General features: G+C 46.7%; 1 protein-coding gene across 4 annotated transcripts in view; it reads right to left on the bottom strand.

Annotated features, from left to right (window-relative positions):
* Window positions 1–21938, bottom strand: part of HEG1 (heart development protein with EGF like domains 1) — a 66256-nt gene that overhangs the window by 2702 nt on the left and 41616 nt on the right. For all 4 annotated transcript variants that reach the window (XM_034999986.1, XM_034999983.1, XM_034999984.1 and 1 more), the window contains 5 exons: window positions 20722–20856; window positions 15436–15478; window positions 15266–15303; window positions 3346–3433; window positions 346–520 (listed from right to left, as the gene is read on the bottom strand). In XM_034999986.1, coding sequence (XP_034855877.1) covers window positions 346–520; window positions 3346–3433; window positions 15266–15303; window positions 15436–15478; window positions 20722–20856 — 479 coding nt within the window. The remainder of the gene's footprint in view (window positions 1–345; window positions 521–3345; window positions 3434–15265; window positions 15304–15435; window positions 15479–20721; window positions 20857–21938) is intronic.

The following is a 21938-nucleotide window of genomic DNA, read 5'->3' as shown; positions in this document are numbered from 1 at the left end:
CAAGGGCCACAGGCTAAGTATCACTAAATTCTTTCTGTTATCTTTCAGTTTCCAATCTTATAACTTAGAAGCAAATTTGGTCACAGGAAGGGTTATTGCTACAACCCCATAAAAGTAAGGTGCTTGGTGGAAATAGCCTTCATGATCTTGATGTCAAAACTAACAACTACCATGCAAATAGATTGTAAGTAAATTGAATATTAAATTATGTAAATAAGAGGCTCAGGCCACCATTCTCTTTAACCCTTAAGCAGCTGAAGTATCTTAATTTTGCTACAAAACACAATCCCTGTACTTCTCAGAGGGAATCAGAGCCTGAGTTGCCCTGGGCACAGCGATACGCACCGAGTAATATACATCCGTCATCTGGAGGAGGTTTTTGGTACTTCCGTTCTCATGCATTTCAATAGCTTCTCGGCCCCATTCTTGTGAGCGAGGGTTTTTGGGGTACTCGGCATATGGGGACATTTGGAAATCTCCACTTTTGAAGATGAGTTTGCTTATGTCATTTTTACTCTTTCTGTGGAATGGAAAATAGTTCACAACTTAAATGAACAAGTTGTAAAGAAATGATATGTATGAAAGCACGTTTTATTATTTTAGAAGGTAAATTAGATGGAAAGCTAACCGTTACATTCTTTTGTAAATGCCCACTGAAAAATGGCATTATTGTTATATTTTGCCTGAAACAAGTAAAAATGCAATTAGATGCAAAAAAAAAATGCAAAAAAAATCTTCCAACTGGAAGGGACAGGTTACCACGGACAGAGAGGACCAACACAGCTATCTATAGTGAAGCAGTGTTTTGCAGGGGACAGAGGTCGCTGCATCTTGGGGGCAGCCAGGGAAATCAGAGTCATAAATTCCCAGAATGCTGGAGCCAAAGGCCTTTAGGATTCTATAATCCAATGGTTCTAAACCTGCTTGAGCATCAGAATGCACACGGAAGCTTGTAGGTCCCACCAAGATTTACTAAGAGAGGAGCTCTGGGGATGGGATGGCTCTGGCTTTGCAAAAAGATGAGACTTGTTCCCCAGGTCACACTTTGCTACTAGCAAAGCTAGGACGAGAGTGCAGGCCTCCTACCTCGCCAGCCAGGGCCCTTTAACCACATGAAGCTACTCCACTGACTATAAAACCAGGTTGTCTCCTTTGCAAAAATGCCCACCTGTTTATTTTACCCATACATATTCTCATTTCCACAGGTCAGGGAAAGCCCAGGACAAGCCCCTACTTGTCAGGGTTCCCTGGCTGGAAATGGTGGAAATATGTGTGATTTACCTATGGAATGGGCCTAGGATCAGACATTTTTAGTTATATTTGCCCTAGGTAAGTTAATCTGAAGTTTCTTCCTTCTTACCTCACTTTCCTATAAATAAACCTTCTGGGAAGGCACAAAATGACTCATGGTCATAAAACCAAATGTCCAGCATGTGGCCTAGGCGTTGTCCCTTCTTGTAAGTTCAAGAACAGACCTGCCACTGTGTTGCTCCCTGGAGGGTGGGGCATCCGTTTTTCAAACAATGACTTAACTAATTCACGACCACCTTCCCTTTTGCCAAAGCCCATAGTCACCAGCTCCTTCTCCAGGCGGTCACACTACCTGGTTCTCGGACACTTAGCAAATATGAGGCTTACATCCCCTTGAGGTTTAATCCCTCTAGCTTCTAGTCTCCTACCCAGGATTTTATTTCCACTCATGGTTTGATGATCTGGTGGCAACTCTGCAAATGACAGGTAAATGCAGTACCACGAGGCCTGTATTCCCGGATGGGCAGTTGGGGCAAACTGCTCTCTGCAGCCTTACTGGAGGTGAAAGGTATCTTCCCATTGATACCTTCGTATCAACGGTCAAAAAGATAACTTGCTCTTTCGGTAGGTTTCCTCCATCTGTTACGTCAGAAAAATTCCTGCCGTTTATAATCATCTAAATCAAAGGTCATAGTTTTCCCTTATCTGACTAGATAATTACCGAGAAAGGGGACCAACTTCTTCCTTACTCTTCCTTTTCCCAATGCACTGGCTTCCAAGCGGCCCAAAGCCAAGCATGCTGCTGAGCATCTGCTCACCCCATGTGCCTGCTATAGCTTGCTTACTGCCAAAATAGCTCAGCTAACCCCTTCACCTTTGTTTGCTTCTAAATTTGCTCATTTGAAGTATGTAAGCCGATGGTTTTAGTATATTCAGAACTGTGCAGCCATCATCACAATCAATTTTTACAACAGTTTCATCACCCAAACAGAAACCCCTTACCCCTTACTCCCCAATTCTCACCCCCCACCTGCCAGCCCTAGGCAATCACTAATCTACCTTCTGGCCCTATTAGATTTGCCTATTTTGGACATTTCATATAAACGGAATCATACAATAGGTGATCTTTTGTACATGTTTCTGTGTGAACACACATACTCACTTCTCGTGGTATGTACGTCAGAGTGGAGGTGCTGGGTCATATGGCGACGCTGTGTTTAACTTCCTGAGGAACTGACAGACTTTTTCAGAGGGGCTGCACCATTTTATGTTTCCGCCAGCAGAGTAGGAGCATTCTAATTCTTCCACAGCCTCACCAATGCTTACTGTTTCCTTGTTTTTTATTTTTATTTATTTTTATTTTTTATTTAAATTCAATTAATCAACATATAATATATTACTGGTTTCAGAGCTGGAGGTCAGTGAGTGAGTCATCAGTCATATATGTAACACCCAGTGCTCATTACATCACATGCCCTCCTTAACGTCCATCACCCAGTTACCCCATCCCCCCACTCCCCTCTTGTTTTTTAAATAGGCATCTTAGTGGGTTTCCCAATTTTGCTTGTATTTCCCTGATGGCTAATGATGTGGAGCATCCTTTCATGTGTCTCCTGGCCATTTGTTCATCTCCTTTGGTGAAATGCCTATTCAAGTTCTTTGCCCATTTTTAAATGCGGTTGCCTTTTTATTATTGAGTTGTAAGAATTCTTTATATATTCTAGACACAAGTTCCTTAGTAGAAATATGATTTTCAAATACTTTCTCCTGTTCTCTAGGTTGTATTTTCACTTTCTTGATCGGGTTCTTTGAAGCACAGGAGTTTTTAATTTTGATGACGTCCAATCTATCACTTTTTTGTTGCTTGTGCTTGGGGATATTCTTTTTTAGTAAAGGAAATAAGAGTCCCGTTTGTTGTCTTTTCTCAATGGCACTATCTATCAAGAATTTCCTTTTCTCCTTTTTTTAATGGTTCAGTCACACAGGATGATTTAGTACTGTAAAGCAGCCCAAACCTTCTTTAAAATAAACACTGACCCTTGCTTAGCAGAGGCAAAGAGAATTAGAATGTGAACCCCCCAGTCACTCACTCACCGGCAGCAGGTAACAATCAGCGCGATGCCTAGAATAAGAAGCAGCCCACCTCCTGCTGCTGCGATCACCACAGTGATCAGCTGATAAGCTAAACAGGGTCAAAAAGGAGAAAAGTGGACAGGTGAGAGGTAATAATGGAGAAATAAATGAACACAAAAGAAGAGTTCCCCTCCTCACCCCACAGCTATGACCGTGCGCCTCAGCTGGTGACGGGCTAGCTCTGGCATTGGCTCTGTTGGAGGGTGGCAGGATACACCACCCAAAATAGTCCTCTTTGGCACCCTTATTATTTTGAACCGATTATTTTCAGGAAACTACCGCTCGGGAGAAGCTCTGAAAACAGCGGGAGTCACCCTTTTGTAAGGGAGATTTACATTAGAAAAGGGGCCCCTACCAGGAAGGCAGCTCTGACCAGAGATCACCTTTTCACCAGAGAGAGAGCCTGAGGTTTGGGCAGGGCAGCCTTTGTTTACCAAACAGTTCCTCCTCTCACTTGCCTGGTGGCTTCCCACCCCCGCCCTCGGCAGCCGCGGACACCGAGGCCTTTCCTTAACTCAGAAGGGTGCAGAAGCCTCAAACATCTGGCTGCCTTCGTGTCTCATCTTTGTGGGGCTCCTGTGTGTGCTATGTAATTAAAATTGTTTTCTTTTTCTCCTGTTAATCTGTCTTTTATTGATGGGGGGAGGTAGAGTTCTAGAAGGGTAGAGGGAAAATTGTTTTTCCTCCCCTGCCTGCTCTGTTTGGAGAAGACTTCTCCTTTCTCAGCCACTCCTAGAACGGTGGGTGGAATGCAAATTCTACCTGTAGACCAGCCCCGAGATCACGTTCACCAATGCATGGTAAAAAGAGAAAACTAAAGGACATGCATGAAGTTTTCAAAAACTAAATCTGTTTGGTTTTAATAACAGTTCTATCTTCTAAGATTCTATCCTTCCTACTTTTTTTTCCCCTCACTGAAGATGGGTACATTTTATTATGTGTACATTATGCCTCCAGTAAAGTGTGTTTTGTTTTGTTTTGTTTTTAAGTAATGGAGAAAACAAGAATCATTTCTTGGCTACTTACCACCCTTTGGTGTTGTTTCTACATTTTTTGAATTGATGGTGATATAGTAGATATAAAATATTAGCAGTCATATTAGTAAGCTCCCACATATGTAATGAACAATGGTTTTATACCTGTGTATTTCTGGCAAACTGATATTTTCAATAAAGCCTGCTAAGTATTTAGATTGATTTTTTGTTGTTGTGGAAATATAATTAAAAGGCGCAGGGTATTCAGGTAAAGTCAGAGCTGACAGTAAGCAGACTGTGTAATAAAAGCAAATAGAAGCCGTTCAACCGTTTACCTATCATTTATTTAAGTAAATAGCACAGAAACCTGATTATCTTGAAAAACCATCGGTATGAAGACATACAGGAAACAAAGCCAAACCATGGAATAAGGTAATTCTCTCCTTCACCTCCTGACACATGTATTCAAGCTTCACTTTTAACAATATCTCTTGAATCTGTTGACGTTTCTTTATCCCCACCAACACCACCCTAAAACACCATCAATTCCTGACCCGGCAACTGCAACCACCTCCCAACTCACCTTTCTGTGCCCTGTCTTGCCCATTCCTTTAAAAAAATAAGTCTGATCATGCCATTTCTCTGCTTTAAAATCCTACACTGACTTCCTTTGTTCCTAACGAAAGACGGAAGTCTACTCCTGCTTATCCCTCCACACCAAGTTCAAATTTTCCCACTTTCAGCAAAACAAGCAGGTGCTTATTTTAGAAGTGACCCTTGCAAGTGGCCACAGTTGTGGCAGAGTCCTCTTTGGAACAAGCAGTTTTGTTTTGTTTTTTAAGATTTTTTTTTTTTATTTGAGAGAGAGAGACAGTTTGTGCAAGCGGGGGGCGGGCAGGCAGAGAGAGAGAGAGAGAGAGAAGGAAGGAAGCAGACTCCTCCCTGGGTGGGGAGCCAGATCGGGGGCTGGATCCCAGGACCCTGAGATCAGGACCTGAGCTGAAATCAAGAGTTGGATGCTTAACCAACTGAGCCACCCCAGGCACCCCTGGAACACGCAGTTTTGTCTAAAGAAAGGCACAGATGGAGTAGGCCAGTGCTTCTCAAACTATGTGTGGCCAAGAACCAGTCCTGAAAGCCAAAAGACCTCATGCACATGAGCATAAATGTCCAGGAGGGGATCCTACCGAAACATTCAGAGGTTGGCACTGCCTCGAGAAATCATGGCTAACTTCTACTTTCTTCTTTATGCTTTCCTATACTTCCCAACTGTTATTCATATGACCACACACACACACACACACACACACACTCTCTCACAACCTCCTCGCAACCTAGAAATTGTGTGTGTATACACATACATACAACATATACATATAATTTATTTTATATATATACGTATACTTTTTTTTTTTTAAGATTTTATTTATTTATTTGACAGAGAGAGAGACAGCGAGAGCAGGAACACAAGCAGGGGGAGTGGGAGAGGGAGAAGCAGGCTCCCCGCCGAGCAGGGAGCCCGATGTGGGACTCGATCCCAGGACCCTGGGATCATGACCTGAGCCGAAGGCAGACGCTTAACGACTGAGCCACCCAGGCGCCCTTATACGTATGCTTTTTTAGAGTATGTTTGGTGCTCTTTGGCAGTTAGCTCTTATTACTGGGAACTTGTAATCAGCTTATGGACAAGACAACCCAGATTTTTTTTTCTCATATCTGCTATCAAGTCACTTCATGAACCACAACTGATCCTTTGAACCTAAGGCTGACTTTGAATTTATTATGAGGCCATATAATGATCACAAGTGCATGGGATTTAGGGACGCCTGGGTGGCTCAGTTGGTTAAGCATCTGCCTTCAGCTCAGGTCATGGTCCTGGGGTCCTGGGATGGAGCCGTGCATGGGGCTCCTGCTCAGTGGGGAACCTGCTTATCCCTCTCCCTCTGCTTTTTTCCCTGCTTGTGCTCTATCTCTGTGTCAAATAAATAAATAAAATCTTTAAACAAACAAACAAGTGCATGGGATTTCAATCAACATCAACTATAACGTTTATAGTTTTGTGGAGCTCTGAATGTTTATTTATTACGGTGAGACAGAAGGCAGGGAATGTCATCTTAGGCTTATCTGTCCTATCCTGTCTAGTTTGAAGAGATTCTCCAGAATGATGAACTTGGAATTCTTAGTCTTCCTCTCTAACATTTGTTGATATTTCATGGTCTTTATCTTCTCTTGATTCTTTTTGTGGTTTGGTCTGGTCATAGTTTGCTACTGCTGACATTGCTGCTGGGAGCCCGCTGGGGGCCTTGGTCTTTCCTGCAGGCGACATCTGTCCTTGCTTCTATGCTCATTTGGGCTGGAAACTACTACTGGACTGTCTACGTAGCCAGCCCCTCCCTGGGAACGTTCACCCCGTCGTGTGCGGTTTATGGCCAAGGTGGTTACAGGGGGTCATGCTTGAATGTGTAGCACCAACCTTGGCTACAGCTAACTGGTCTGGAAGTAAACACGGGATCCAAACTGGATCAGTCAGTTCCTTCCCGGGAATCTCAATTTGGTAAAGAGAAAGAGAGGGTGAGAGAGAGAGAGAGAGAGCGCACGAGCACAAGGGCCTTCTCTTTCAAAATGGCGGAATCAGTGACATGCACTTGAAGCTCTCGGGGGAGTCTATTTTCAGTCACGTTCTCTGGGAAGGAGGGAAAGCCTGTACATAGACACACACAGCAAAGAGCGAAGATGAGAGATGAAGGTGGAGTCATGTTAATGTGTACCCTGAAAAGTAGGCCCCCAACCTCCAGCTGCTGTGGTTCCCCACAATTCCCTGATTCTTATTCCTCCTGATGCTGGAATTCCATGACACACCCCAGGATCCTTCCCATAAACGGTCTTTTGTTGCTTAAGCTAGCGAGGCTTATTTACTCCAGAAGAACCTTAGCCAACTGTGATACTGTGATTTATAATGAGAAATATATATGTGGTCTTGTTCCCCTTCCAGGCAAAGAGCTCTTAAAACCCTCGGAATTTCCTAAGTGAAGAGAACAGAAAGGTATGTCTTTTGTTATATTAACGATGTGACCTTTGGAAAACACTTGAGGCGTGGGGTGGAAGGGGAGGGGGGCAGGCTGCCTAGAGAACAACCCTGTGATTGGAGGGTTGGAATTTTCAGTTCCTACCTCCTGACCTCTGGAGAGGGGAGAGGGGCTGAAGGTTGAGTTCACCAACGGCCAGTGACCTAGTCAATCAATCGTGCCTATATAATGAAGCCTCCATAAAAACCCAAAAGGACAGAGTTGGAAGAGCTTCCGGGTGGGTGAACATGCAGAGAGCTGGAGAGAGTGGCTCGCTGGGAGAAGCTCCGCACCCTTTCCCCAGGCCTTGCCCTATGCACCTCTTCCATCTGGCTGTTCATCATGAGTTACATCCTTTTATAATAAACCAGTGATCTACTGAGCAAACTATTTACTTTCAGTTCTGTGAGCCACTGTAGCAGATTAATCCAACCCAAGCTGGGTATCGTGGGAACCACTGGTCTATAGCCGGTTGGTCAGAAGTACAGGTAACAGGCACCTGGGTTTGCAGTTGGCATCTGATGAGGAAGGGGGACGGTCTTATGGGACTGAGCCCTCAACTTGTGGGATCTGACGCTATGTCCAGGTAGATCAGAAATGTCAGAAGTGAGTTAATTGCTTGGTGGCGTGGAAAAAACACACATCAGAAATGGTGTCAGATTGAACCAACCAATACACCTTGTTTTAAAACCCTTGAGCCCATTAGACCTTTCTAGGTGGCCACATTAGTTTTACCTTATTTCTTTTTTTTTAAAATTTTTTTTTAAAGATTTTATTTATTTGACAGAGAGAGACACAGCGAGAGAGGGAACACAAGCAGGGGGAGTGGGAGAGGGAGAAGCAGGCTTCCCGAGGAGCAGGGAGCCCGATGCGGGGCTCGATCCCAGGACCCTGGGATCATGACCCGAGCCGAAGGCAGGCGCTTAACGACTGAGCCACCCAGGAGCCCCAGTTTTACCTTATTTCATTATCACTTTTTTAAGTAGGCTCCGTGCCCAGTGTGGAGCCCAACTGGGGCTCGAACTCACCACCCTGAACTGAGATCAAGAGTTGGATGCTTAACTTACTAAGCCAGGCACCCCTCATTAGTTTTATTTTAAAATTCATTCATTTCTCCCCATAGCCCCCCTCACTGAGCTCATCAGTAATGCACAGTTAAAATTTTGCCTTTTAAATCTTTCCATTCCTTTTGCATCAGCTTTCCTTTAGAATTTCTGTTCACAGCATATTTTCCTTCTCTGTGCCTTTTGAAATGTGTCTTTCTCACATCTATAGGCCATATGTGGCCATGCCCAAGAGCAGACACAGAGCAGGACTCCCCTCTCCCAAGGCCTGCTTCCTTTCCATTCTGACACTGAGGTCCAGTGAAGACTGCGTGAGATGCTGGCTTCAAGGTGAATGAGATTTCCAGCTGACTTCTGGACAATTATCTTTTTTTTTTCCTCCTAAGCAGTTTAGTGCTGTCATCCTGGATGTCTGTGATGAGTGACTGACTCCTGCCAACACACAGCATTTCCACTGGTGTGAATCTTTTTGAAGCCTAGTGTAACAATAGACTGAACACACTTCAAAGATACTTTATACACCTGCCACCAGACGGTGGGATGGGCGGGAAGACAATGTAGATCTTTAAGTTGAACATCCTAGTTTCATTGGAAGCCGAGGAAGAGGACTGTACATGGGGAAAACAGGCTCTAAATCCTTTCAGGCCATGCTAGGAGGCTGGTGGGGAAGAAGTCTCTGCTGAGGGGAGCACAGGACCTTTGAATGGAAAGAATGCCCTACCAAAAGGCATGTTGTGAACATAAAAGAGGGATGGGTAAAAATGTCTGCAGCCAAAGATAATCTAGGAAAATTATGTGAGTTCTGTAATCACAAAGTGAAAAGAACCACAAAACAGAAAAATGGCTTGGAGGATGAGAATATTTAAAAAAAGACATTAAGGGACGCCTGGGTGGCTCAGTCAGTTAAGCGTCTGCCTTCGGCTCAGGTCATGATCTCAGGGTCCTGGGATCCAGCCCCACATGGGGCTCCTTGCTCCGCAGGGAGTCTGCTTCTCCCTCTGCCTTTCCTTGTGCGCTCTCTCTGTCTCAAATAAATAAATAAAATCTTAAAAAAAAAAAAAAAGACGTTAAAAAGGTAGCAAGAGGGGAATGGTATATCTGCAGAGTAGAATTCCATAGTTTTTGAAAGTGACCTTATAAAATTACGTAAATGAAAATATTGCACAGCTTACTAGGCTTAAAAGGTTACAAAACACTATGTTCTGTTAGGAGATACATACATATATACTTCTAGAAAGATATATAATACCAGTGCTTCTTATTCTTTAATATGCATACAAATCTGCATATTGATCAAATCGAGGGGTCTGGTTAAAGCTCAGATTCTGATTCTGTTGGTTTGGAGTGGGGATGAAGCCGGCGCTGCTGGTGTGTGGGCCAGGGGAGAGGCCAGGGTATGAACAGTGGTGTTTAATGGGTGACTGCACTTTCCTTCTTCCCTCAACTTCTATTTCTAATTAACTTGAGTTTAAAAATGAAAATTAATGGGCATGTGTTATTTTTATGATGAGACAACCACATTAATTTATTTTAAAGAGTGAAAAGAGGGGAAGCAGACGGAGACGCGGCAGGAGACTCGAGGGGAGCCAGTGTAAACCCAGGCAGAGGAGGGAATGTGCGCCCGAGAGAAGAGAGAAGGCGGGGCACGGGGAGCCTGGGGCACCTCTGCTGATGGTCTGTAAGAGAATCCTAAGGCCAGGACAAGTGGTAGAAGGCAGACTTGCTTGGATCTGCCGTATAAACAGACATAGGTGACATGGAAAGAAAATAAAAAGGAGTGCAGGGACAGGTGCAGACATGAGCTGGAGGATGGGTGTCAGGGCGCAGGTGGCCGGCCCTGCCAGGAGCCCACAGGAGTCCAGCTGGCCCGTGCTACCTCCGAGACTAAAGGGCTTGGGAGAAGCCTTGTCCTGACCCCTCCAGCTTGACGGAACAAGGAGGGAATCTGCACACAACTAGAAAGCTAACAGAAACTTGTAGAAAGGCAGGCCATAGGTTATGCCTAAACCCAGAATACAGTGAGCTGCATCACTCCCAGGAATGTAGGGATGAGGGACTCTGAAGACTGTGACTAAACAAAGCTGGGCTCTCCATCTCACTGGGCTTGGGTAGGGCCTGTGCCCCAAGTCATCTGCACAGAGAAGAAGAATTTCTTGCTTGCAAAGAATCTAGCCTAAGCCGTAGCCCCAAGAAGGCACTCACTCTCTTTGGTGGCGACAACAGAAGTGACAATGGCGAGTGGTCAGGGCCCTATTATTGGACACAAAACAATGAGTGATGAGCCACAGATTCCACAAGGTGCCATCACCACAGAGGGGGTGAAATTCAGGTGTTTCCCATTCCTTAACCAACACTGAGGACTGATCAGAGAGCTCAGACAAGGGCTAGGGTGGCAGGTGCTATTTATTATCAGTCACTATTCATTGCTTGGCAACACTAAAACAGATGATCAGAATCACACAGTGACATCCACACACCATCCAGGAGTTAACCTAAGTCACCAACACAAGGTGGCTGGGAGAGAGCCATCCAGACAGAAGCCTGCCCCCTGCTGGACATACTGATGACAACTTGGATGAAAGGGGAAGGCGAAGAAGTCTCAGATCAGAGAGAAATCCTGGCTACCGCCAAGACCCCACAAACATAATGGGGGGACACAGGAACTTACAGAAGGGTCAATGGATGTAGGGGTATATCATCTCCAGACGTCGATAGTATTTAATGAACTCTGAAAAAAAATCACTAAATGCCACTTAGAACAATGCCCTGCAGCTCTCTCCCCTTTCCCTCAACCCTTTGTGCGGCTTTCCCCTAGATCCGTTCTCCCTCCTTGGATCACTCTTCCATTCACTGAGAAATTGAAGCCTTTTCTGGCAAAGCCTATTTAGAGAGTTGTTTGACCAAAGGAGGTTTGAAATACCAGTTCATGAGAGGCCTGTCAGGACCAGGAGGCACCAGGAGGACTTGGCAGATGGCTGGTTCAACCCCAGAGGCGGCCACATCTCCACACTCCTCACCTGTTTCCCCCACTCTCTCTCTGCCATCAGAAGGGGTGTTCTATTCTATTTCTTGCACATGCGATACAACTCTACTGTACCTTGAACCTTCCTCCGTCCCTCCCTCAAATTATTCTTTTTTTGGGTGCCTGGGTGGCTCAGATGGTTAAGCGTCTGCCTTCGGCTCAGGTCATGATCCCAGGGTCCTGGGATCGAGTCCCGCGTCGGGCTCTCTGCTCCTTGGGAGCCTGCTTCTCCCTCTGCCTCTCTCGCTCTGTCTCTCATGAATAAACAAATAAAATCTTTAAAAAAAAGAAAAAAAATTATTCTTTTTTTTCCAAAGATTTTATTTATTTATTTGAGAGAGAGCGTGAGAGCAAGCACAAGCAGGGGGAACAGGAGAGGGAGAGGCAGGACCGATGCGGGACTCGATCCCAGGACCCTGAGATCATGACCCGAGCCGAAGGCAGATGCTTAACCAACTGAGCCACCCAGGCGCCCCTCCTCAAATTATTCTTGAGCCATCCTCTATGACATTATCTAAGCCTCTCTGTTTCTAATACTTACAATGTCTCAGAATCAGGTTTGCAGGCTTGTGGGGCCTGTTAGCTCTAAAACCACCTCTTCTATAGAACTAGACCATTTAGTTGTAGTATTCTAGCATTTAGTGAACAGGTCTCAAATAGCTTAAACGTTGTGCCTGACTATTCAGCCTCCTCTTTCTACATTGAAAGTTCTAGGTTTTCTTCTGCCTAATTTTGTGTGCAGGCTACTCCATTCTGTGATCCGTTTAAGAGTGCTCTATGGCTCAGTTCTGGTTTTTATTTTTTAAGATTTTATTTATTTGAGAGAGAGAGAATGAGAGAGAGAGAGCACGAGAGGGAAGAGGGCAGAGGGAGAAGCAGACCCCCTGCTGAGCAGGGAGCCCGATGTGGGACTCGATCCCGGGGCTCCAGGATCATGACCTGAACTGAAGGCAGTCGCTTAACCAACTGAGCCACCCAGGCGCCCATCTCAGTTCTGGTTTTAAGTGAGGTGTGAGATTCACATTAGAAAGTGAACAAGGTAATTCCATATCCCAGGCAGCCCTTGTAAAGCACAGGATCTTTAAATGCTTCCTGAACAGAAGCATTTAAACATCCTGAACCCAGTTGAGAAAGCTTGTCTAGTGATTTTTAGAAAAGGACATACACTGTTATCCATACTGTTTTACATAAGCCAACTCTCAAAAAAAAAAAAAAAATCCTGAAGCCTCCAGTTATGGGATGAATAAGTCACAGGAATAAAAGGTCCAACATAGGGAATAGGGAATGGTATTGTAACAGTGCTGTAGGGTGACAGATGGGAGCTACACAGGTGGTGAGCATAACAAAATGTACAGACTTGTCCAATCATGTCATACACCTGAGACATTGTGTGTCGACTGTACTTCAATTAAAAAACAAACAAACAACTAAAGCCTACTTTTTTTTTTTCTGAAGATCTAATTGGCTTTATTAAGTGTTTCATTAGTCAGGCAGAGTTCCATCTAGCAAGTAGAGAGGAGCTCCTGAAGCCTACCTTTCCAAGCACTGATATTAAAAAATAATTTTGACTACTTTTTAATTTTTAAAAAGCCTAATGTATGGTAACTTCCTCTTCTTATTAAACCGAGTACACCTGTGATACTGTGATATAATAAGAAGTATCTATTTGGTATTCACTCCTCCTTCTTAGCATGAGCTCCTAAAATCCTTGGAATTTCTGAGTGAAAGGGGTGAGAGTTACATCTTTTGTTATTCATAAGGAGCCTCTTTCATCCACACCTCAGTTTATGCTAATGAAGCATCCTCTCCAAGGATGGGGCTGGTTGCCAGGGGAACCAACCAGAGGGTTGGAACTTTCAGCCCCACCTCCAACCTCCAATGGCCAATGACCATTGATTTCATCAATTGATCCTGTACAATGGAACCCCCCTAAAAATCCTAAACAGTGAAGTTCAGAGAAATTCTGGGCTGGTGAAGACACAAAGGTGCGGGGAAGGTGATGCACCTGGGAAAGCATGGAAGTTCTGAGCAGATGCCCCTATCCCTGCCCATGCATCTCTTCCATTTGGCTGTTTCTGAGTTGTTCCTTTATAATCAACTGGTAACATTAAGTTTCTTGCACATGGGAGTCAACTCTACTGTAGCTTCAAGTTCTGTAAGTTGCTCTAGCAAATTACTGAACGTGAGGAGGGGATCATGGGAACCTCAGATTTATAGCGGGCTGGTCAGACGTACCAGAGGCCTAGACTTGGGACTGTCTGAAGTAGGGGCAGTCCTGGGACACTGAGACCTTAATGTCTGGTGTCTGGCACTCTGGAAAATGTCAGAATCGCCTGCCGTGAGGGAAACCTCCCCACCCCCACATTTAGTGTTAGAAGCTTTGTGAGTAAAAACCAGTTCATGGTAGCATGGAACACCATTTGGTGTGTGATGACTCAGGTCCATCATGATGAATGATGAGTAAGTGCTTTTATGACACCAAGGTGTCCCCGGGGATTCCTAAATAAGATAGGGCTGTCTACCACGCCGGGGCCTCAGCCTATTACTTAAAAAAACACATTAATTCTGTGAGCTCCTCCCTCTGTTCTATAGGACTCTGAATGTATTTGTTTTCAGAAGTGCTTCCCCAGTCTTTCCCTTAGGCTGTCCACTTGCTAGTTTGCAGTAAGGATAAAGCCGATACCCCAAATGACCAGTAATCCTAGATGGATATGTAATTCCAAGTCTCTGGACTCTGGCCTCAAAGTGGCTCCATGCTGGGCACACTGACATAGCTTTACGTCAGCTAAGTACGGAATTTTTTTACTTTCTTATTTCATTTTATTTACTTTTTATTTATGCTCAAAGAAAATGCAATAATGACACTTACTAACAAGAAAGTTTTATGAGCAAAGAAACTACCAGTGAAGACATATACTGTTAGGGATACCATTGGGGAACAGGAACCGGGCACTTTGACGCGTGTTAAATAAGGTCACGTCTAAGGCACACTCATCTATAGAATGAGGGTCAAAGCTTTCCTAAAATAAAGTACTGAATGTTGTTATTCCTATTATATCCTATATCCCAGAATTTCTTTCATTAATTTCTCAGCTCTGGATATCCGAAAATGTCAGTGAAAGTGATCTGAAACGAGTCACAACTCTTTTTCTCAAGGCACTGAATCCACCCTCCATCCTGCAGCCTGACCTGATTTTCTCCATCAGCTGCTGCCCTGCTCTGGGACTCCCGCTGCTTCCACAATGGGTACTGATTAGAGTCTAAAGTCTTGGGCTGGCTGGCAAACACCCCAACAGCTCGGTCCACATGTTCTCTGCCAAACTAACCCTCCACTTGGCCTTCCTCTCCTTCTGTCCTCAGCCCCACCACACACACCGTCCCCGGAACACCACCAGCCTGGGCTGCCCTGAGACCTTGAAGTTGTTTCCTCTGCCCGGATTCCTTCTTCTCCACACCTGCCACTGGAAGTCTTCCAAAACCTCCAATTCCATCCCCTCCTGCTCCTTCCCTCCCTGCCTCCCACGTCCCCCTCCCACCTAATTTCTTGTATTAACACTCCACAGTCAGGGCTGTTCAGGAATCATTTCCTCTGTCAGACCTGGAGGCCCTTGAGGGCGCTCTGCCTTCCCCATACCTCCCAGCACAGCAGCTGAGATGTGATGGAACGGGGAAGAGACGCAAGCCTTGTGCATGGAAACCATGCCAGCCCTCCCCCCCCACCCCGCGCCACGAATCTCGAGATCTTTGCATACTCACGGTTTCCACAGTTGAGACCACCAAGCCCAAATGGGCAACTGCAAGTCAACAGAGAAAAAGAATGAGAATTAGTTTCAACAATCAAAAGAAATAACCGAGGCAATCTATCCAAGTAACTTCTAGGTAAAGTTTGTAACAAATTCATCAGAATAAATGAGCATGGAGCCTACCTCATACAGGTTTCATTTTCGAGTCTATATCCATCTTCACATGCTGAAAGAGAAAAAGGAATATCCATGAATATGTCCCTTGACCTCCCTTGTCCCAAACTGACAGTTATTAGACACCAGCCATCTTCAAGTCCACAAGAATATTCTAGAGCCAGAAGCCTACAAACAGCTTTAGAATTATCCATAACTTGCGAGCTCAACTGTTAATTTTTTTAAAAGATTTTATTTATTTATTTGAAAAAGAGAGAGAGTGCATGAGCAGGGGGAGAGGGGGAGGGAGAAGCAGACTTCTGCTGAGCAGGGAGCCCTATGTGGAGCTCGATCCCAGGACCCTGGGATCATGACCTGACCCGAAGGCAGACGCTCAACCAACTGAGCCACCCAGGCGCCCCTTTTAAGTTTTTTTTTTTTAAAGATTTTATTTATATCACAAAATTTTCTTAACCTTTTAGTGGCTCTCAGTTTCCCATCTATATTTAAAAAAAAGGATCATGATAGCAATAGTAATATCTACCTTATCATTTCTTGGAGACAATTATGTAAAATAAGACATGTAAACGGCTTAGCACAGTGCCTGGCACATAGTTAGCACCAAATAAATGATTATAGTTGTAATTATTATCCAACACATGCAATTCTCTTTGGAAGTTCTCTGTGGCCCCTGTATAACATCCTTCCATATACACAAAGACAAATGCTTTACCTTCTTTAACGTAGGTCAAACCTTTAACCTGCTGTTGGCCCCAACAGCCCCTTCCAAGAGGAAGTAGAGCTGTGATATCCTCTGGGACATGGTCCTGGTGGATGCCTCAGTTTTCATAGAATGCTCGCCCTATCTATAGTCTGTGCAGGGGATTCTGGACATATCTAGGTGAGTGCTAATCAGCACAGCACCCAAGAACGGAACTTGGAACCCTCTGGTGGTGCTGCTGATGGACTGGAGGGCTGTGGTCCAGCCATTCCTGTGGGTCAGCAGTTCCTGAATTTATTTGATCACGGAACACTTTCAACACTACAATAAGCTGACAGAACAGCATGAGCTATAATGCATGCTTGGATGAAAGCAGACAATAAAAAATGGCCTCATCGTCAAATTCATTGCTGCAAGAAGTGATAGAAATTTGATTCATGAATAATGTACAATGCACACTGCATAAAAGATCACAGATAAGAAAAGGTACACAGCGTAGAGCAGCGATCCCCAGACAGACAGCGCACATGCTGACAGTGGGATGTGAGTGTCGGCAGCATGCTCGGCTCGGGGCGGGGGCGGGGGGGGGCGCACACCCTGGGGGCTGGGACAGGAGCTCTCTCGTCCACGTCCCGCATCCTCTGCTACGGATTAGTGCATGATAATATTAACTGATGTAGATGTGCTCATTGCTGTTCTTCCTTCTATGTTTAATGTTGGATGCTACATTTTTCTAGCATCTCTTTTGTTGTCAGAGGTTATTGACGAATCACTAGAGCTGACTGGAACAGTTCAGAAAACACTGCTCTTGATAGTCTGCAAACCCTTCCAGCAGATCACTGAGAGCTGAAAACCTGGCCCGCACCGTTGTGGCTCCGCAGAAGCGCCTTTCTTGAGCCACAGTCTCTTGCGTGAAGGGCCATTCTAAGCAGCAGTGCTGGGCAAGTCCCTGGGACTTAGCGCAGGCCGCCATGGACCCCACTGCCACAATACCACTCAGTAACCTCTCAGGGAGGACGCCCCACAGAAATTCCTCTTGGGCCTTGGGTCCTAAAAAGATGGGGATGCTCTGAACAACTGTATTTTATTTTATGGACCCTGGCTCTTTTTAAAACCATATTTCTTTCTTTGTCTCAGTATCCAAGAAGCTCAGAGCTGGAGTGAGTGGCCTGCCTTTAGCAAACACGTGGGACCTTTTAGCCTACCTTTCTGCATTTTTTGCAACAAAGTAGGGCAAAATCATATCCCATTTAGGGAAGGAGGAACGAGGCGCCCTCCCACACCTTTGACATGTTTGAGACTGCTGCTGGCCTTACTCAGGTGAGGCTCCTCTGAGGAACAAGCTGAGAACTCCTGCTTCCCTGGGTGTGGAAAGCACTGGGCCCAGGCTGTCCTCATGCTACAGTGGTTTGTGGGAGCCGGGGAGCCAGCCCTGGGTGCCCCACGGCTCTGTCTGCAGGCAGCTTGCTAGGGACGGTTGGCATCCCCGTGACTCATCCCCATCCATCTCGGCACCGAGGCAGGCTGATGTCACACCAGTCTGTTCTATTCTGAACACTTCTTCCTGGAAATGTTTTTACATCAGATCGACCCACCCAACCCTCATCTGCTGGGTGGGAGCTTTCCACCCCGTGGCTGTCATCCTGCCAGACGGAACGTCCATCTGTTGTCCTGCCCACGAGCTGACGGGCTGGGCTGTTTTCACTTGGCTTCGGGAGGGGCCTGACTTCCTGGCGTAACAATACTTCTTTACTTCAAATGGGCTCGTTCCGTCATTCGTCAAAGACAGCGTGCCGCCACGGGCCCGGTGCTGTCCTCGGGGTTCTTGGAGGGAAAGCTCATCAGAAGGCTCCAGTGTATCTTAGGTTCCAGCTCCTCTTCTCCACACACTGGCAGGACAGTGACCCGTGGGGCACTGAAGACAAGAGGAGTGTAGCAACGGCCAGTCTTTGTGCCCAGACTGGGCTTCCCCTCCTGACATGCGACACAAGCCAATGCAAGTCTTCTGGCCTTTTTGGTAAAATAAGTGGTGGAGTCTTCAAGGCTCATTTTGTTCCCAAGACCTGCCACTCTTGTCCTATCATATTTGCTGCCCTGCCATCCATTTGTTAATTCGACAGACATTTGTCAAAGGCCACAATGTGCTAAGCCTATTCTCGACACAGGTCTGGCTTTCAAGGCATTTGCAGCCTGGTGAGAGAAAGAGGCCTGCATGATGGAAGGAAGCTAAGACACCTGTGGGAAGGACACCTACTTTAATTTCATATGACGCTTTGCAAGTCTGGTAAAGACACCGTGAAGCTCTTTTATGTGAAACACTAATGAGTGCGTATATGTGTACAACAGAGAACAATACAGGCTCGCTGATGTACAGCTTTAGAAAACATACCCACATACCCCTAGCCCCCATTTAGACTGAGCACTGACCTCAGATTTGAGGTGTCCAAAAGGGGACTTATTTTAAGTACCCCTGTGCTCCAGCATCAATGGCCAGAAGATGTCACTGCAACCCATCAGAACCCAGCCAACGGGGCTGTGGCCTGAGGACCTGCCAATTCCGTTCATCAGAGGCCTGATGGCCACGGATGAAAGTCTAACCAGCGAGGATACTACAGAAATGAGGCTTAGCAGGGCCTTGGCAACAAGCCCGAGAGCCAACCAAGGTATCCTCATGCTGCATCTTGGGTCCTTACTTGATCAACATACGGTTGCCGGAGGCTGTCATTGCATTGAAAAGTCTCGGCCGGTCCTGCTATCGCTAATGCTAGTCTGCAAGCGAGACAAGTAAGAAATCGCTGACTTGGAAACAGAGGCAAGGGGCTGGGGCCGCCAGAGCAGAGGTGGCAGGGCCGTTCTCGAGGCTGTCAGAGACTCCAGGGACTCAGTGTACTGGGGCCACCACTCCCATGGGCCCCACTTCTACCCACCCCGCCTTCCCTCCTGCCAGCTCTCCAGCACCCCAGCACATGGAATTAGCAGAGGTCACCTTCCCACATGAAGCGGGGCTCAACGCCCCAGTCTCCAAGAAGAGCAAGGAATACTTTGCATTAAACCAGGTAAGATGGAACTAGGAATCTTCTGTGCATCAAAGGGGCACACTGACATGCGCTGATCAACGCTGTGAGGTCACCATGCCTCAGGACTGCTGGCCCGCACACGGGGTCAGAGCCCAGGGCAGGGCCGGCGTGCAGAGCAGAGGTCCGCACTTCCAAAGCCATTGTGTACAAACCTGAGTCAGGAGGTCTGAAGCTCAGGACGACCGCACGGCCCTGAGATGTATTTTTATCCTCTCCTGATGGAGCCAGTCTCCACTGGGAGGTCCTGATAGCAAGAAGTGGCATGTCACCTTTCCCTAGTATGTGACTTCCACTCAGGGTCCAGTACATCTGTCCCCAGCAGGTGCTGGCCAAGCAGGAAGCCTGTGATGCAGACACTCCCATGTGGTGCAATATGCTGCCAGCTACACGAGGGCCTTGGGATTGCTCGTTTTTCTGGGGATTACAAATTCCAGCAGTCTTTTATGAGGCAGAGACACAGTGCGCTGGACTTGAATGAATTTTACTTTACAGCAGCATTCTGGCCGTGCACTCCCGCAGCACCCTTTATTTCAAACTGAACGAATTTGAGTCTCACCTAAACGGTTAGCAGAATTACACCCTTATACCCCTCATGAAACCTTTAAACCTAGAACTCACTAATTCAGCCCTGTCCTGGTGAAAAGCAAGGGTTGATGCTGATGGCTTACAAAGCACCTCCCTATACACGGCCTTCCTCAATTCCTAGAATGTCCAAGGGAGCACCGCTGTACCCATTTTGCAGAAGAGGAAAAACAGGCTCAAGCAAAGCAAAGTGTCTGGCCCAGGAAGATACATGATCCGTGAGGTAGAGTCGGACTCTGACTCTCCTAAGCCTGGTGAGAGAAAGAGGCCTGCATGATGGACTTTGTCCATGAGGCCACAGCTGCCTCTATAAGGGACAGGCTTGGTGCGCCTGGGTGGCTCAGGTGGTTGGGTGTCTGCCTTTGGCTCGGGTCATGATCCCAGGGTCCTGGGATCGAGCCCCACATCGGGCTCCCTGCTCGGCAGGAAGCCTGCTTCTCCCTCTCCCGCTGACTGAGCACTGACCTCAGATTTGAGGTGTCCCACTCCCCCTGCTTGTGTTCCCTCTCTCGCTGTGTCTCTCTCTGTCAAATAAATAAAATCTTCAAAAAAATATAATAAAATAAATAAATAAATAAAAGGGACAGGCCTGACTCCGTGCTTGGGTTTCCATTTTCAAAGATTAGCAGACAACAGAATCAAGCTTTGGGAATTAAAACAATAATTTTCCTAACTTCTCTAAGTGAAGTTAGGCATGGGCTTTCCCATTCTGTCTTCTTTTCCTCCGAACATGAAGGGCCAGACCAGTGTGCACTAGTCAGAGATAATGCTATTGTTCTACGGAGATAACATACCCAGTCCTGCTGTGGCCAACAGGACAAGAACAAATTACTCCCAGTTTGGAACCGTCACACCCAGAGCAGAGGGCTTGGGGCAGAGAAAAGCATCTTCCCCGTGCCGGGACGGGCCGCAGGAGCCCCGAGAACCTGCTGGTACCTCGGCAGGAGTGGTCCATCTTGTTGAACTGGAAGTAGCCCGACTTGCACTGACACAGGGCGACCCCATCCAGGTCGGTGCAGATGGAGGTCTCCTTGTCACATTCCGGAGTCTTCCGCTTGCACAGGCTGCCCGCTAGAATGGAAAAGCAAGACGGTGACATAAAACAAACGCTTCTCCACTTCAAACCCGAAGATGCATGAACTTTCTATTTAAAGAGGCTCTGAGAACAGTTTCCAAAAAGCCTGCCTGGTACAAGACTCCTTTTAGAAGCCCCTTTGGAGACCCCTCCGCCATTCCTTCCCTGGCTCAGCCCCCAGGCCCCCGGGGCCCCAAGCATGCCGTGGGACAGAGAACCCAGACAGAAGAAAGGGCGTGCTGTCCCCGACTCCAGCATCCACGGCAACCCCGGCCCCGGATGCCGTGCTCTCTGCCGTGGCTGCCTGCTAAAGCACCGCAGCGGGAGCCAGCACAGAGCCGGGAAACGTCACCATGCCCTGCTTAGGACTCGGTGAGGCTCAGACCTGTCTCCAGTGGAGGCTGTGTCTGGGTCTGCTCTGAGTCTGCGGCCTGAAGGGAGGCCATGCACTCCCGAGACAGGGTAGCCTGCCGCCCACGGATGGATTCCCAGGGTCGGCGCGGCAGATCATCTGCTGCCCCAGCATGATGTTCTTTAATTATGTTCCCTGGCTGTCTCCCCGCCGCACTGGCGGGTTTTGGGGGCCTTCTTCATCTCGGGGGCTCCATCACCTTGCCCAGAGATGGTGACACACGGCGCTCAGTACATGCTCTGAAGGTGCTGTCGGGCTGTCAGTCTACCAGGCTGTCACCACGGAAGGCAGGTGTGGGCAGAGGAGTGTCTCTTTCAGGCTTGCTACCTCCTTCTCTTTAGGGCCTGACTTTCTACATGTTAATCTACTTGGCTTGTCCAGCTCTGGGCACGTGGGCCGTGCTCCTGTCACGGGTGACAAAGAAGTATTTCCTTTTTATCAAAAAGCATTCATTGTTGGGCATGTGGCCCTCCCTGAGGCTGCATACAGTAGACCCTCTCTGTATGTATACACGAGACCTGACGAGGGTACGCTTACTATCTAAGACAGGCCCAACAAAAAGACACATGTAAGTGGGGTACACAGTAGAACAAAAATAGGCAACTAACTGGATAGCGAACACTAATGTCTTTACAGGAGGGGGAAGGGGAAGGCAATGCTGAGATT

The sequence above is a fragment of the Mirounga leonina genome, unplaced genomic scaffold (assembly GCF_011800145.1).
Source record: "Mirounga leonina isolate KUSES-001 unplaced genomic scaffold, KU_Mleo_1.0 Mir_115, whole genome shotgun sequence".
Taxonomy (NCBI): Eukaryota; Metazoa; Chordata; class Mammalia; order Carnivora; family Phocidae; genus Mirounga; species Mirounga leonina.
This window is presented reverse-complemented; position numbering and strand designations above follow the sequence as displayed.